The following is a 14,674-nucleotide window of genomic DNA, read 5'->3' on the forward strand; positions in this document are numbered from 1 at the left end:
AACACGTGCAGGTAAACAATGGATATTTATTTTATGTCTCCCTAAACCTATGACAGTGTTGTGCGTATTGACCAGTATCACACGGTCCTTTGCCTAACCATATTTATATTGGACATGTATTTGTACATGGGACACACTCACTTGACACCTCCTGTCTGTTCTCCTTTTCCTCCTTCTGTCTAGTCCCGGTGCTCATGATCCAGGTGAGGAGGTGTTGCGGCTCTTGGAGAGCGCCCCCTTCAGTCTGGAGGAACTAAAAGAACAAGAGGCACACCTCCCACAAGAGGACAGTACGTTTATCTTTCCAGAGAGGTCAACAGAGCCCCACTGCGCTGTTCCTGGATCAGGAGTGTCTGATTTTTTGTTCCCATAGAGCAGGACTTTCAACTGTTCCACCGCTCAGCCGTTTCCACCTCATGATAAACAGCTTAACTACTGAAAGTACTTTTTGAAAATAAATGTATTATGTAGCTAGCAACCCCCCCCCCCCCCTCTCCCCACAATGCCCAGAGTATGTGTCTCTGCTTCCACCGGTAGGTGATGAGTGGTTGCACATCACTCCTCAGGAGCTGGAGAGGTTACTGGAAGAACGAGGAGGTCTTGGGGTGAGCCAGGGTCAGGGGGTCGTACGGGCAGCTGGAACCAGTGAGGAAGAGGAGCGGGAGGAAGACGGCAGCTACAGTTTGGTGTCTGTGACACGGGGGATGAAGGACTTCATTAACGCCATGTCGTCCTTCCAAGGAGCCGAGTTCCCACAGTACTGTCCCACACGCTACAGTTATACCATGGAGATGGGTTTGAATGGTTTGAATGGTTTTAGGGCTTTACATGTTAATGGTTAGCGAGTTCCCTTTGGCTTTCAGGTCTTGTTCGTCAGATCCCTTCTGTTTTGACCCAGACGCGGTGACCAGCGCCCTGGACCGACTGCTCGGTAATTCAGGCTCCCGTTTTATAGTAAACATATATGGCGAAGCATTTAGAAAAGTTCCATTCACAGCAATGTGTTCTCCAGAAGTACTAAAACGTTACTTTTGGGTGAGAATTGGGCATCTGCTGATTTTGGGTGCTAGCACCAAAAAAAACTTTTTTCTTGGCTGTGAGCAGCTTTGATTATGGAATTTCAGGTGGAAAAGGTGAAGAGCTGGACTCGGATGATTTTGAAGATGAGGATGAAGATGATGACGAGGATGAGTGCTCGGGGGCTCAGGAGCAGGATGGCGAGACATTGGGCAGTCTGAAGAGATACATGGATGAAATGGACCTGGAGCTCCAGAGCACGAACATCGGCCAGAGTTTCACATCCAGCAACGTGAGTTTCATCCCAGCTCAACATCCGTTATAATCGTTAACGAAAACGAACAAAAAAACTAAAACTGATATTGAAAAAACATTTTTGTTAACTGAAATAAATAATAACAGTAATTAAAAGAATAAAACTATAACTATATTACATTTTTAGATAATTAAAACGTTCTGAAATTATAGATAGGATACTCTTCGTTTTACTCTTCACAATTTAGTCTTGTGGACTGATATGAATTCGATTTTTTTCACTAGAAGTTTTATATTAGCTGACAGAACCGTACGACACCTCCTGGTCCGTCACGTCTCATTTAGAGCTCCTGCTCACCATGTTAACCTGCAAAATTACGACAACAAAAGTGGGAGAAAACAGCGAGTTCGGTGTGAGATTTTTTAAAAATATGACTACGAGAAAGACTATATGTCTTGTAGTGGAAACAGGTGATAAAATATATGGAGTAGTTCTCAAGTGGATAAACCCCACGAATCTCAAAGCTCACACAAAAGGGCTAACCACCAGTACCTTGACAAGCTAGCGCCTCTGAGTAGCTCCGCCGAAAGAGAAGCACCATCCTGGCTAGGTAGCACCAGGAAGGAGAACCGTAATGGACCGTCTTCACCAGTGATCAAATAGCTGCTGGTTAGTTGATATGCAGGAAAACCACAAGCGGGCGGATGCATTAGTTAATGTGTTGAGACTGGATGTCAACACGACTGTGTGACTCGATTACCTTCAAAAATTTTAGCCTTTCACTCAAACCAAAATAGGGTTACGCTCCTGTTCGTATCTGTCCTTAGTCTGGCAATTTTCAGCAACAATATAACACATTTTGAATTTAAGGCTTCTATCTTGTGGACTGTTGGTTGTTCAACAGTAATTGAATTCATTTTTTAAAATGGTATCTTTTGATGAGTTTTTATTACACAATGTTTACTTTGAACTTTTTGAATCCTGCACCTCACAAATAACCCAAAGTATAAAAAACTAAAACTAATACTAGAACTAATGAAAACTAAACTAAAACTAAGCTATAAAAATAATTAAAACTAATAAAAACTAGCAAACATGCTCTAAAAACTAATTACAATAACTGAATTAGAAAAAAAAGTCACAATTATATAAAAACTAAACTATAATGAAAAATCCAAAACAATTATAACCTTGATCCGTACGCCTGCTCAGTGCGTCTGCAATCAGGGGATTTGTCTCCACTGACATTACAGCTTCATGCATAACTCCAAAACTGACCTTTGTGCTAAAAACACAACATAAAACCCCCAGTGATCAGGCTAGTGCACTGTTGTCTGTAGTCATGTGTCTTGTTTGCTGTTTCCAGCAGGGCGGCGATAGAGATGCTGCAGCTCAAACCTCAGCAGCACCTGCAGCGTTGGAGCCAGAAGACGAGGAGCTTAAGCCCCTGGATGTGGACCTGAACCTGGTCACAAATTTACTGGAGTCCCTAACATCTCAGGCTGGTCTGTCTGGGCCTGCCTCAAACCTGCTGCAGAGCATGGGAATACACCTGCCCCCCAACGCAGACGCCTCCTGAACACCACACACCTGCCCCCAACGCAGACGCCTTCTGAACACCACACACCTTAACACCACACACCTGCCCCCCCCAACGCAGACTCCTCCTGAACACCACACACCTGAACACCACACACCCACTGTGGGAGCTCACTGCTTAGCACTTCAGTAGACTTTATCATGGAGAACAAATGTCACCAGTGAGACATATCCTCTCTTTCTTAGGAAGTTTGAAACCTGAGGAAACTTTTGTTGCAACATTATCTACTCATATCACAGGGGCAATAGTTTAAAGAGAAAATCTCCTTCATATACATTTATTTTTGTACAGGAACTTGAATAAATATTTTGTGAAGTGTATTTTGAAATGTGAACTTACAAAACAAAATGTTTTCAATTACAAACAGTAAAAAAAACATTTATTTATACTTAATTTAAAATAGATTCCAGAGTGAAATGCAGGTGTTATAAAGTTTCTGATCTTAGATAAGAGGGAAGTAAAAGAACTATACTGTTCTAACTGCCCCGGGGTTAATCCTCCGGGGTCTGCAGGTAGTGTGGCATTAACCAGGTCCACAGGGCTTCCTCACACACTCGGGTCAATCATTTGTGTTTGAGTCCTGGTCCCTGCCTCTCCAGACGTGTCTCTAGTTTTCCTGTGTTCAGACAGCATGTACCAAATCATTAATCGGACTGGGGAAATAATAAATACAGCACCTGATGATTTGCTGAAATATGACATTTGGAGATTAACATGGTTTTACTGTTCACTGCACTTTGGGAGGAATCACATAAAACGCTGCATTACATTACATACACGTGGAAATATTTACATAAACGTGGAAAAAAAAATATTTAGAAAATGTTTGAGGGGTTTTTTTTTTTGGCATTGACGTAAAGGCAATCCTGTAACTGTTCCACGAGGAGTACGTCTCTGTGCTGGACTGTGAGTGGACGCTTCTGGCTGTCTTTTCTGATTGGCCGGTCTAGAGCAGGTTGAAAAAGGCGGAGCTGAGCCCCCAGGCGGAGTGCAGAAGTGCTGCGGCGAGAGCAGAGACGCGCAGCGCGATGACGTCCACCAGGAGGCGCTGCAGGCCGCCCAGCAGCAGCAAAGCCAGCAGGTATCCGAGAAACAGCAGGCTGAGCCAGCTGCCCGTGGCGACGGCCCGCGGGCCGTCCGGGTGCAGCACGCACAAGGGAGCCAGGAACAGGACCCGGGTCACCGTCAGGGTGTAGTAGAGGTCGAAGGTCGAAGTGTGGCCTCGCTCGGCTTGAGCGACCTTTGAGAGCCAGCTGAGGGACAGGCTGTGCAGGACCAGGCTGAGAGGAGAGCAGAGCCAGTCCAGCACCTCCACGGTGTCCAGACCTGCACGTACTGAAACACACACACACACACACACACACCAGACATGGGACAATGAGACGTTCAGAATCACTTTAAATCACTTTATTTGGGTTTTATTCTTCTCAGTTCACATTATTCTTGCAGACGTTAACAAAGACTATACGTAATGTAACTGTAAACCTGCCTGCCATGAGCGAGTCCCATTATCCTATTCATGCCCAATTGCATGCTGGGAACTGTAGTCCTACTACCTGAGATGCTGATCGAGGTGAAGGTAACTGCCATCAGCAGGCAGGTGAAGTGGGTGTAGCGGGGTGTTCTCAGCGCCAGCAGGTGTCCCCAGGCCAGGCTGACCAGGGGGAGGAGCCTGGCGGTGACGTGATGCAGCCCTGACTGGGCTCGTGACTCCGCCCACAGAGCCAGGACAGTGTGGGCACTGCCACACATGGCGGGGGGGAGGAGTCTCTCGGCCAGGCCCAGGGAGAGCGGTCTCAGCCGGATCAGACCTGCTGTGTGCATGACCAGCAGCACCAGCACATTCACAAGCACCTGACAAACCAGGAGTGCAGATGGAGAGTGGGAGGAGCAATGTGAAGGTACAGTTCACACAGCTCCAAACACACGGCTCCAAACACACGGCTCCAAACACACGGCTCCAAACACACGGCTCCAAACACACGGCACCAATCACAGCTCCAAACACACGGCTCCAAACACACAACTCCAAACAGTTTCAAACACACAACTCCAAACACAGTTTCAAACACATCATTCCAAGCACATGGGTCTAAACACACAGACACAGCAATACAAACAAACATGTATCCATGCAGCTACACCAAAGCTTCTTGAACAGAATGTTCTGAATGAAAAATCAACCCTGCACTTCGCTGTTGTGTGTGAAAGGTGCTGTATAAATAAACTTGCTGCCCTGACTTCCTATGGGTTCCAAATATTCTAATTCCAGTACAGTAAATGTGATGATTATTCACCCCAGTACACCACAGAAGGGCAAGACTTTTATTCTCTCTAACTGGGACCCAATTCTTTTCAACACAGCAGCTGTTTGTCAAAACACACACACATAATGGTTCTAGATGCTCATTTAATCATATTAAATGCATACTTAAATGGGATCCAATATGTTTTTTTGAAAATATCCAAAAGGAAAATACACTTGTACTGTCAATGTTACACGTAGTCAGGTGTTCTTGAGAGAATGTTCGTGTTACTAAACACGAGTGTATAAACGTGAGTGTATAAACGCAGTGGGTATGTTCAGTGAATGAGCACAACGGCTTTAGTCAAACCCACATTTCTCCGAACATAAAGTTGGGAGCAGGGTCAGGTGTGTGTTGGGAGCAGGGCCAGGTGTGTGTTGGGAGCAGGGCCAGGTGTGTGTTGGGAGCAGGGCAAGGTGTGTGTTAGGGGCAGGTGTGTGTTAGGGGCAGGTGTGTTTGTCTTGCTCACTGGGGGCTAGGACTTGGCACTTGTAAAGCTGCTTTGTGACAACAACTGTTGTAAAAAGCGCTATATAAATAAAATTTGATTGATTGATTGACCAGGTGTGTTGGGAGCAGGGTCAGGTGTGTGTTGGGAGCAGGGTCAGGTGTGTGTTGGGAGCAGGGCTGGTCCAGGTAAATATTCAGGAAACCCTGCTCTGATCCAAGGTTGATCTCTTGAAGTTCCTTTTATAATGTTCTCTTTTGAACACTTTATCTCCTCATGCATTTCTACTACAAGTACTACCTACTTCACACACACAAACACCACTCACACACACACACACGCGCACACACACACACGCACACACGCACACACACGCGCGCGCACACACACACGCGCGCACACACACACGCGCGCACACACACACGCGCACACACACACACGCGCACACACACACACGCGCACACACACACACGCGCACACGCGCACACACACCTAGGAATCCACCATATTGTATCATTACAATCATACATTAGAAGTGATGATCTAGGGTGAAAGAAGGAAGAAGTCGGGCAAAAAAGGGAGGTGGAGATTATATATACGGAAAAGATCAAAAACAACTATTGCTAAGCAACAATACTGATGTTGGGGCGAAATCCCTGAATCTCACAGTCTAAAAAACAACAAGTTAGCGATAACATTCACAAGATGAAAACCCGGATAGATACAGCAGTGTTATGAAAGACATTATTAAAGATTATATTCTTAACAGCAAAAGAATAACGATTCTCAGATTGTACATTCTCAAAAAATGTACCTTCTGTCACAGAGGCACAAAATCAAGATTTATTTGCTGAAATAACAAAAGAGGAATTGCATTTTGCAAAAACTAAGTTAAAAGTAAACAGGTCCCCAGGTATAGATGACTCTTCAGCTGAGTGCTATAAGTCATTTACAGAACAGCTGACCAAGTACCCAACACCCCCAGATACCCTCCCCCCAACACCCCCAGATACCCTCCCCCCAACACACCCAGATACCCTCCCCCCAACACACCCAGATACCCTCCCCCCAACACACCCAGATACCCTCCCCCCAACACCCCCAGATACCCTCCCCCAACACCCCCAGATACCCCCCCAACACACCCAGATACCCTCCCCCCAACACCCCCAGATACCCTCCCCATCCTGACACAAAAACCAGAACCCACACAGAAAAGGCGCCCTCATACAGAGTGAAGGTACCTGCAGGAAGGCGAGAGGTACTGCGTAAGGGTAGTGGTACTGAGGTATGAAGATGCCACACACGAAGCTGTGGAGCTGGTCAGCCAGTGAGTACAGCACCACGACCAGCAGGGCGGCGGCGCCAGACAGGAGTGGGGTCAGGGTTTTAGATATCGCACACTCACACATCCTCAGTGCAGGAGAGCGACACAGCCACACACAACTGAGAGAGACACAGAGAGAGGAGGGTATTGGACCGGGGGAGTAAATCTATACCCACAGTATATAGTGTAAGAGATCATTATGAACTTTACGATCTATTACATGTCATTTTGACTAAGCAGAAGGACTACAATAATGAAGTAGTGTGATTCCGTGTAATCATGTACTTATGTTTAGTTCATATTATGCATGTGTGCTATACTGTGACCCAGGTCAGGGAGAGTGCTGAGGGTAAGAGCACTCTGTTAACTGGTAGTCACTAGGCTACTAGTCTTGGGTCATTTAGCTTTCTCTGCATTCAACTGATACATCAGTTGCTTCCGCTAAATCTAGGGAAGTCCATATTAGGAGATACACACATGTGAGACAAAGTAGCCTGTTGGGCGCCTATGTTTTGGAACATGCTGTGCTAAAGATAACCTGCTTGCTAGAACTGTTGAATTGTGTTTAAGATTGTATATAAGCAGGGGGACTGCCCCCTTGCTTTCAGAGTTCTTGTTTTAGACGAGACTCTCATGTTTGTGTCTGTCTTTTGTCCTTTTTAAAGTTTTATATCTTTATAAATTTTAATAAATTAATAATTTTAACCACGTCCGAGTCCTCATTCATTTTCAGAAAATTCTCCACGACAACATATAACAAGTTGTTAATGTAAAGTAAAGGCTTTAATAAAGAATCATGAATGTTTTTTACTCAGATGTTCCGGTGAACAGTGTTGGGGAGTAACGAATTACATGTAACGACGTTATGTAATTTAATTACACAAAAAGTGTAATTGTAATTTGTTACCGTTACAATGAGAAAATATGTAATTCAGTTACAGTTACTTCTGGAAATATTAGGAATTAGAATTTTAGTTACATTTTACAAATATAAACAAAAACCTTCGCGAAATATTTGATATTTTTGCTTTGCTTTGATATATTGCTTTGCGCCCTATATCGCTGTTTCCTGCTTGTTTCCAACGGCGTTGTAACAACAGGAAAAGTAATTAATTATATTAACCCGTTACTGACAAAATGACGCCGTTATTTTTAAAGGCGTTATTCGCAACACTGGTAATGTATGGCAGTACAATACACAGGGCAAAGAAAAATAGCATGGTATAAATAAATGTGATAAATACAGATGGAATCATACAGATAATATACAGATTATCCTATACCACTGTAGATATGGCTATACAGATGTGGATTGAAGAGGAACACTGTACAGATGTTGGGTGGATGGTAAGGTATGGATAGAGGGGAAGGAAAGAATGGTCTTTGGGAAGAGTTCAATAAGGTGACCGCTGTGGGAAAAAAGTGGTTTCTGAACCTGCTTGTGTTAGTCTGCAAACTGTGAAAATGGTCCAACAACTGGTTCCAGAAGCAGAAAGGGAACAGGTGGGAGGAAACACGAGGACATTTGTGATGGGACAATGTAGCATTCTGTCATTCTCATGTCATTACAAACTGGTTTATAGACCATCCAAGAGTGATGTCCCTTTTCCTCCCGCCCATCTCGCCTTTCCTCAACACCACTAAGGAACTTTTTTCAGTCTGGAGGTGGAAGGTGTATGATCATCGGCCCCATGACCAAATGTCCCTCCTGGATGCAATGGATCCCGGCTGCAGAGACATTTCAGCTGAAGACTGCCAGGGGTGAATAAGGCATACCAAGCTTTTCTATCCCATGTGCATGGCAAGGGCCAACATCAGATGTGATGAGGATAAAAACATGTGGCCAACTGCTGAAGACCATTATATATATATATGTGTATTTTTACACATATGGGACCATGGCTAATTATGTTTACAATTATGGTAATAATGTTTTGGGTTAGGCCAGAACTTACAGTTATGTCCCTAATACAGAAAAATATAACCTTTACTGCAAAACTGTTACTGACTCCTTTTTTGTCTAATCTACATTCCATATAGTACCTAACAGTAAATATCACTCATTGTGTAGACAGTATGTTGCCAAAAATGCACACATTTGAAAAACCAATGAAGTCCAAATGTCCAAAAGTCCAAATTAAGTGGATTACAGTAAAAAATGAACTGACTAAGGAAAGAACAGATTTTACTGTAAAATGTCTGTTGTTTGCTGAGAGAGAGTAAAATATTACATGTAATACTGTTTCTGTATTGCCAGCAAATGTTAGTTTTTTTACAGTGGTTACAGTTTTTTTGCAGTGATTGACTATGTTAATCTCGAATAGAGAATATGTGCTAGTGTTTGAAAGAATGATTGGATACTGAACCAGGTTTGCTGTGTTTTAACAAAGTTGGTGTATAAAGAGGAAACTGCATTGTGAAATGCAGAGTTGGTATTTAGTTAAGAAATGCGCTTTTGAACACGATATTAACTATTTGGCTATTTGTGTGAGGTCAATGTGTTGCTGTGTTTAGAGTTTTGAAAATGTATCTCAAGTATTGGGAAACGCATGTTAGCAGTCGTCAAAAACTGTAAACTCGCCATGTGGAGTGTAGCACGCGCCTGGCTTCAGACGCCCTGCATCCGGAATCCGTCCTTCCCGAGGGGCTGACGTCTTACTGGGGTCGCCCGACCTCCCTCAGACACGACAATGCTGCAGACAAACGCGAGATGTACTAACTACACGGAGTATGAACTGTCTTTCGATTATTTAAAAACAAAAAACAGCACAATTTTCCACTTTGCTGCATATGCTGTGAGGATATCCATGACCACTGATTTCTGTAACCGTAGTCTGTACATTAACCTGCTCTCAAACTCATTAACTTGCTACCTACACTACCATACATGACTTAATTAACAGTTTTACACGTTTTACTGTATGAAAACAAACAATTATTGGAGTATCCATGTGAAGTCCTCAGAATCATCAGAATGAGAATATATTCTGCTTACAAACAGACGACAAAGCCAAATACAAGCACACGTTGTCTTCCTATCAAATACAGGATGAACGTTATCATACTCACTCATGTGTTGTTTACAGTTCCCAGAGCTGTCAATATAATCCCACTCTTATAAACCGGTGTGTCTGAGATAATCTGGAATCTCAATATACAAGCGTTTTGTATTGTGTGATAACGGAATAATTCTCCGTTAGTTTCGCGCATGAATTTGCCTGTGAATTATTGAGTGCAGTGGTGACGTTAGGGCGGACTTTGATCTACTGAGACCACCACTACTGCTCCAGTCTACATCTAGCAGGTGCAGCATCGCAGAACCAGGGAGACGCGCGCACCACCTGACGCCATCGGAAACACGCAAATCAAACTATTGCACTATTGCATTTCATCATCATCATCATCATCATCATCATCTCTCTCGCGCTTTCACACACACTTTAAATAGATACATTTAAAATAGCAATTCTGGAAACAAACTGATGACTAAAACACATCTAAGAGTACAGACACGTTCACAGCACAGACTAAAACACCGTAAGCTCTACTCGCCGGCTAACTTCAATATCGTGAATCATGATTGGGGTTAACGTTGTGTTGATTAGTTCAGCGGGTGAATCCGGAGCACAAACACACACCTATAAACCCCGCCCCCTCCACACTCCTGTCCTCTCACAGCGGAGTTTACAGCGGTCATTCGCTGTCCCAGTGTGTGTGTGAGCAGCTAGGATACTGCGAAGGACCCTCAAGCTAGAGGACTCGTCGAGCTTGAAGGAAAAAGACCAGTAATAAGGTTGAAAGGACAACATATAAAGCATATGTGTATGAATATATACATATATATTGACAGTGATGGCTAAGTTACCTTGAGAAAGTAATCCGATTACTGATTACTGATTACTCCTTTTAAAAGTAACTTAGTTACGTTACATATTACTTGATTTTAAAAGTAACTACGTTAGATTACAAGTTACTTTAGTAGTTACATTCAGCAGCAAAATAATTTTTCCAATACTCACTTTATTGGAAGTGCATTTTTAACAGTAACAATGTATTGAAGCAGGTTCGGTAACCGAGGCAGAAACTGCTTAATCCAAAAATCCCGAGGAGGGAAACTTTATTGATAACGCAACCCTGGCGCGCGCAGGCTCCGCCCCCCAGTGTCACTTAAAGGGCAAGACTCGCCGTGAGGAGTAGTAGTCGCTACAGTATCTCCTGACATTACGTTTGTGTAGCTGCGCGGTATTATTTGTAAATTTATTTGTAAACGTAATACAAGCGAACTGGGGTGGGTTTCCCGAAACGTTCGTAGCGCCAAGTACTTTGTAACCTCGTATGAAGCTACGAACGTTTCGGGAAACCCACCCCAGTTCAGTCAGACAGCTTGTGAAACGAAATACCATTACAATTTCAAGCATTTTAAAGTAGGCGACGTTAGTCAAAATTCCAGCACTTTTCAAACGTGGAACACAGTGCAACATTAAAATTCATCAGGTTAATGTTCCTTCCCCTGTTTTTGAGGGGTGTTTCTTTATACTACCACATATCGTTACGGGAGGACACAGCAAAGAATGACTTGTAAAACGTGCTCGCGCTCTCACAGGGTCGCGCGCAGCGTGCGGAGTCGAGCGCTACGGTCAGACGCAAAAGTAGAACTGAGCCAAGAAGAAAGCAAAAATTTATATTTTACTAGGGAAAATATAAATAGTAACGCACAGTTATTTGGATAAGTAACTTTAATCTGATTACTGGACTGGAAATAGTAGCGCGTTATATTACTCGTTACCGAAAAAAGTGGTAAGATTAGAGTAACGCGTTACTGACATCACTATATTGAGGCAGCCCCGTCGACAGGGGGGGACAACCGGGTCTGTTGTCCCGGGCCCCAGGGCCAGGGGGGCCCATCAAAGAGCCCAGCAATTTATTTTTTATTTAAAGTCTATAATTTTTAAATAATCTTGAAATCTTTCATTAATATAAAATTCTGTACTCAAAATAAACTCAATGGCTAAAATATATATGTTTTTTAACCTATCTGCATATTTTCCATTAAGTGCATACACCCCCGCATCCCACTGGAAAATGGTTTGATCCAGCACCGACCGTAACCGGCTGGTACGCCCACAACTTCGGGAAATACAGTGGTGGATAGTTAAAGTAAATACAGAAATCTGGAGCACAGAAAAGAAAGGAAAACATTTACCTGACGAATTTTAATGTTGCATTGTGTTCCAGGTTTGAAAGGTGTTGGAATTTAGGCTAAAGTACTTGAAAATGCTTGAAAGTAACTACTTCGTTTCACAACAAATAGCTGTCTGACTGAACAGTTCTCGTGAAGACGTTAAGATTGGGCGTTTTGAAAATAAACAACCATTAAATAATGTGATAAAAAGCGAATTATTTCGAGTATATGCGCGTCAAGTATATAACCAGTCAGCTGTCAGAAACAGCTTTGATGTGTGGCTATATTATATACTATATGACCTAACAGAAGGATTGTCAAATGACGAAATTCAAATGACGTGCGCCGGGGGGAGGGGGGGGGGGCACATTAAACTTTCTTGTCCCGGGCCCTAGCAAGACTGTCAACGGGCCTGTATTGAGGCATATACATATATGTCCACTCATACGCCCCTTTACGCTCACTCAGGTCAGCTGATTAGTCACTTTTATTTATCCCAAAGACTAAGAGGAAGATGAGAGGTGACCTGGACTTTTCAGTCGCTGCCCCAAAACTTTGGAATGATCTCCCTTTGGACATCAGGCAGGCCCTCAGACCATCATGAGAAGTACAAGAGTGGAGGGGGCATGCGGGGAGAAGCCCTAACCTTAACTCAATGCTTTAATCACCTCGTGGACATCTTATGTGCTTATGAACTAGAGTACAAGTGATGAGAGCTCGGCCTGGGGAGTTAACTCTCATTTGCAGGCGCTCTTGAGTGTATGTACAATGAAAACTCTGGCTTGATCCATACTTGCTTAATAAATCTATTTTACTTCATTATCTTACCTAACTGTTTCTGACGTTTATTGTGCTTACCATTTAAGGGTTTACAGAATTTCCAGAACAATCTACAACCCTTCAAGATCATGAAAGATATCAATCACATGCAATTTAGCAGTAGAAGCTAAGAACTTGCACCGACAGCCATGACTGTTTGGATAGAAACATGCACACACAGTCCACTGGAGGATGTTTGGTAGGGCCCTGGCAGTGCCTGCTCTCAGGTTCATTCCCTTCTCCAGCCCTCACGTAATGGCCTGTATCCTGATTCTTCCCTCCTGCTCTCAAGATTGTGCTGGGAGACGAGCACGTGTGGATGAACCACCTAGAGGACCTGGAAAACCTGTCTGAGGTTCTGTCTCATGATACCAGCAGTGAAGAGAAACACTTGGAAAATGCAGCACTGTAGGGCATAGAGCAGAAATGTAGGAATAATCTGTGGCCACCAGTTGTCTTACTCTACAAAGGCAGATGCAGTTGTTACCTTCAGAGCAGAGGAGTAACACACATGCTTCCGATTTTGTCCCTGAAGTTTGACTAATTCTGTGTAATTTAAGTGTAATTTGAGCAGGGTGTTGTATAACACTGTGACATCACCAATCATCACCAATCTTCTTCTGCTGAGAATTCAAGCAAATAAAGCCCACAAGCAGGTCTTGGCTGCCAAAGCACAAACAAACATCGCATTCTATTTAGAATCTAGTCCACATGCTGTGCATTTGTACAATGGCAATTATTCCGTTTCTTCTAAAAAGTACACTCACTGTATAATCACTTGTCCTGTCTGTTGAGCAGGTACACCAGAGAGGGTTTGAGCCTCAATGGCCAAAGGATTTTGGCAAATCTTTCCTGGGTATTTCATCTCAAGGTTTTCTAGTGTTTCCCAGTCTCCAGTCCCACTAGGGTCATCACAGTCAAACCACTGAGTGTAACACACTAGACGGACGAAGATGAGCAGAACTGATACAGGACACAAGGATCACATCAAGCTTTTAAAATGAAAGATTTAAACTGCATAGTATGCACTATGCAGGTAAGCTTGACTGCACAGCTACATGTAGTCCAAATCAAGACATCAGATTGGAGCTTACCCTTGCGGTCCAGTAAAGCTGCTGAAAGACAAAGCAAAGTATTTCAGTGCAAGTATTTCAATGAGTTCTGTAAAAGGGATGTTACTTACCAGCGCTAGGAATAGTCAGCATCATACAGAGAATCTAAAAGGAAACCCAGAAAAAAAATATTTATAACTTAACAGGTACAGGTCACATTCTACACCAACAAAGATCACTGAAGAAGAATAAAGCAAAAAGCTTGTTGCAAATGTAATGTGGAACAAAAATGCTGATGCAGGTGTTGGCAGTTTCAAGAATAGGCAAAAATACCTACTCACCAACACCTTCATGGTGCCAGGTTTAAATCCACACACAAATACACAGCTACACAAACAAAACATGATATCAGTAGGCCAAAGTCAAAGAATAATCACCAACAACAACAACAACAACAACAACTACTCACTCAATTTAGACTATAAAGAATAACTCCCACACGTAGCCAAAGTCAACTGTTGTGATGGTGTGGTTCATTCTGCTCTTTTGTATGGACTGGAGGAATCCTTTGGGGGCTGGGATCAGGGGAGCATGCTGAATGTACCTGTTTGTAGAAGGGCATTCATTAAATAAAGTTAGGATAAAAGACTATACTTAGCAGTGAGAT

The 14,674-nt window shown here is 43.2% G+C and overlaps 3 protein-coding genes across 11 annotated transcripts in view; 1 reads left to right on the forward strand and 2 right to left on the reverse strand.

Moving 5' to 3' along the window:
* Positions 1 to 3,193, forward strand: part of ecd (ecdysoneless homolog (Drosophila)) — a 6,584-nt gene extending 3,391 nt beyond the window's left edge. For 3 of the 4 annotated variants that reach the window (XM_076994565.1, XM_076994567.1, XM_076994566.1), the window contains 5 exons: positions 184 to 290; positions 538 to 757; positions 864 to 931; positions 1,125 to 1,309; positions 2,640 to 3,193. In XM_076994565.1, coding sequence (XP_076850680.1) covers positions 184 to 290; positions 538 to 757; positions 864 to 931; positions 1,125 to 1,309; positions 2,640 to 2,852 — 793 coding nt within the window. In that variant the 3' untranslated portion in view covers positions 2,853 to 3,193. The remainder of the gene's footprint in view (positions 1 to 183; positions 291 to 537; positions 758 to 863; positions 932 to 1,124; positions 1,310 to 2,639) is intronic. The other variant, XM_076994568.1, reaches the window with a different exon arrangement.
* On the reverse strand, positions 3,094 to 11,165 carry LOC143500457 (uncharacterized). Of its 4 annotated transcripts, none has more exons than XM_076994575.1 (6): positions 10,974 to 11,165; positions 10,593 to 10,721; positions 9,557 to 9,647; positions 6,872 to 7,073; positions 4,430 to 4,727; positions 3,094 to 4,208 (listed from the first exon to the last, which is right to left on the reverse strand). In XM_076994575.1, exons 4-6 carry the CDS (start codon positions 7,037 to 7,039, stop codon positions 3,820 to 3,822), a joined length of 855 nt encoding a protein of 284 aa, XP_076850690.1. In that variant the 5' UTR covers positions 7,040 to 7,073; positions 9,557 to 9,647; positions 10,593 to 10,721; positions 10,974 to 11,165; the 3' UTR covers positions 3,094 to 3,819. The 4 variants fall into 4 exon arrangements, with proteins under 4 accessions (XP_076850690.1, XP_076850687.1, XP_076850688.1 ...); XM_076994572.1 differs by having other exon boundaries at positions 9,536 to 9,647; XM_076994573.1 differs by lacking the exons at positions 10,593 to 10,721; positions 10,974 to 11,165 and adding an exon at positions 10,024 to 10,518.
* Positions 11,166 to 12,785: 1,620 nt separating this feature from the next.
* Positions 12,786 to 14,491, reverse strand: LOC143500469 (cartilage intermediate layer protein 1-like). 3 transcript variants are annotated; one of them, XM_076994601.1, is made up of 5 exons: positions 14,349 to 14,375; positions 14,139 to 14,172; positions 14,050 to 14,067; positions 13,723 to 13,894; positions 12,786 to 13,618 (listed from the first exon to the last, which is right to left on the reverse strand). In XM_076994601.1, the coding sequence occupies exons 1-5, from the start codon at positions 14,358 to 14,360 to the stop codon at positions 13,552 to 13,554; spliced, it is 303 nt and encodes a 100-aa protein (XP_076850716.1). In that variant the 5' UTR covers positions 14,361 to 14,375; the 3' UTR covers positions 12,786 to 13,551. The 3 variants fall into 3 exon arrangements, 2 of the variants coding, with proteins under 2 accessions (XP_076850716.1, XP_076850715.1); XR_013126813.1 differs by lacking the exon at positions 14,349 to 14,375 and adding an exon at positions 14,477 to 14,491 and having other exon boundaries at positions 12,790 to 13,618; positions 14,050 to 14,070; XM_076994600.1 differs by having other exon boundaries at positions 12,790 to 13,618; positions 14,050 to 14,070; positions 14,349 to 14,394.
* Between the last annotated feature and the right edge of the window lie 183 nt (positions 14,492 to 14,674).

The sequence above is a fragment of the Brachyhypopomus gauderio genome, unplaced genomic scaffold (genome assembly GCF_052324685.1).
Source record: "Brachyhypopomus gauderio isolate BG-103 unplaced genomic scaffold, BGAUD_0.2 sc151, whole genome shotgun sequence".
In the NCBI taxonomy this organism is placed as follows: Eukaryota; Metazoa; Chordata; class Actinopteri; order Gymnotiformes; family Hypopomidae; genus Brachyhypopomus; species Brachyhypopomus gauderio.

What these genes read in the sequence shown, in the direction of transcription:
- LOC143500457 (XM_076994575.1), bottom strand. Translation starts at nt 7,039, where the DNA reads ATGTGTGAGTGTGCGATATCTAAAACCCTGACCCCACTCCTGTCTGGC. An exon ending in TACCTCTCGCCTTCCTGCAG is followed by an intron (nt 4,728 to 6,871) that starts GTACCTTCACTC and finishes CTGGTTTGTCAG; the next exon opens with GTGCTTGTGAATGTGCTGGT. An exon ending in CACCTCGATCAGCATCTCAG is followed by an intron (nt 4,209 to 4,429) that starts GTAGTAGGACTA and finishes TGTGTGTTTCAG; the next exon opens with TACGTGCAGGTCTGGACACC.
- LOC143500469 (XM_076994600.1), bottom strand. An exon ending in AGCTTTACTGGACCGCAAGG is followed by an intron (nt 13,895 to 14,049) that starts GTAAGCTCCAAT and finishes TCGTCCGTCTAG; the next exon opens with TGTGTTACACTCAGTGGTTT. An exon ending in ACAGGACAAGTGATTATACA is followed by an intron (nt 13,619 to 13,722) that starts GTGAGTGTACTT and finishes GTGCTTTGGCAG; the next exon opens with CCAAGACCTGCTTGTGGGCT.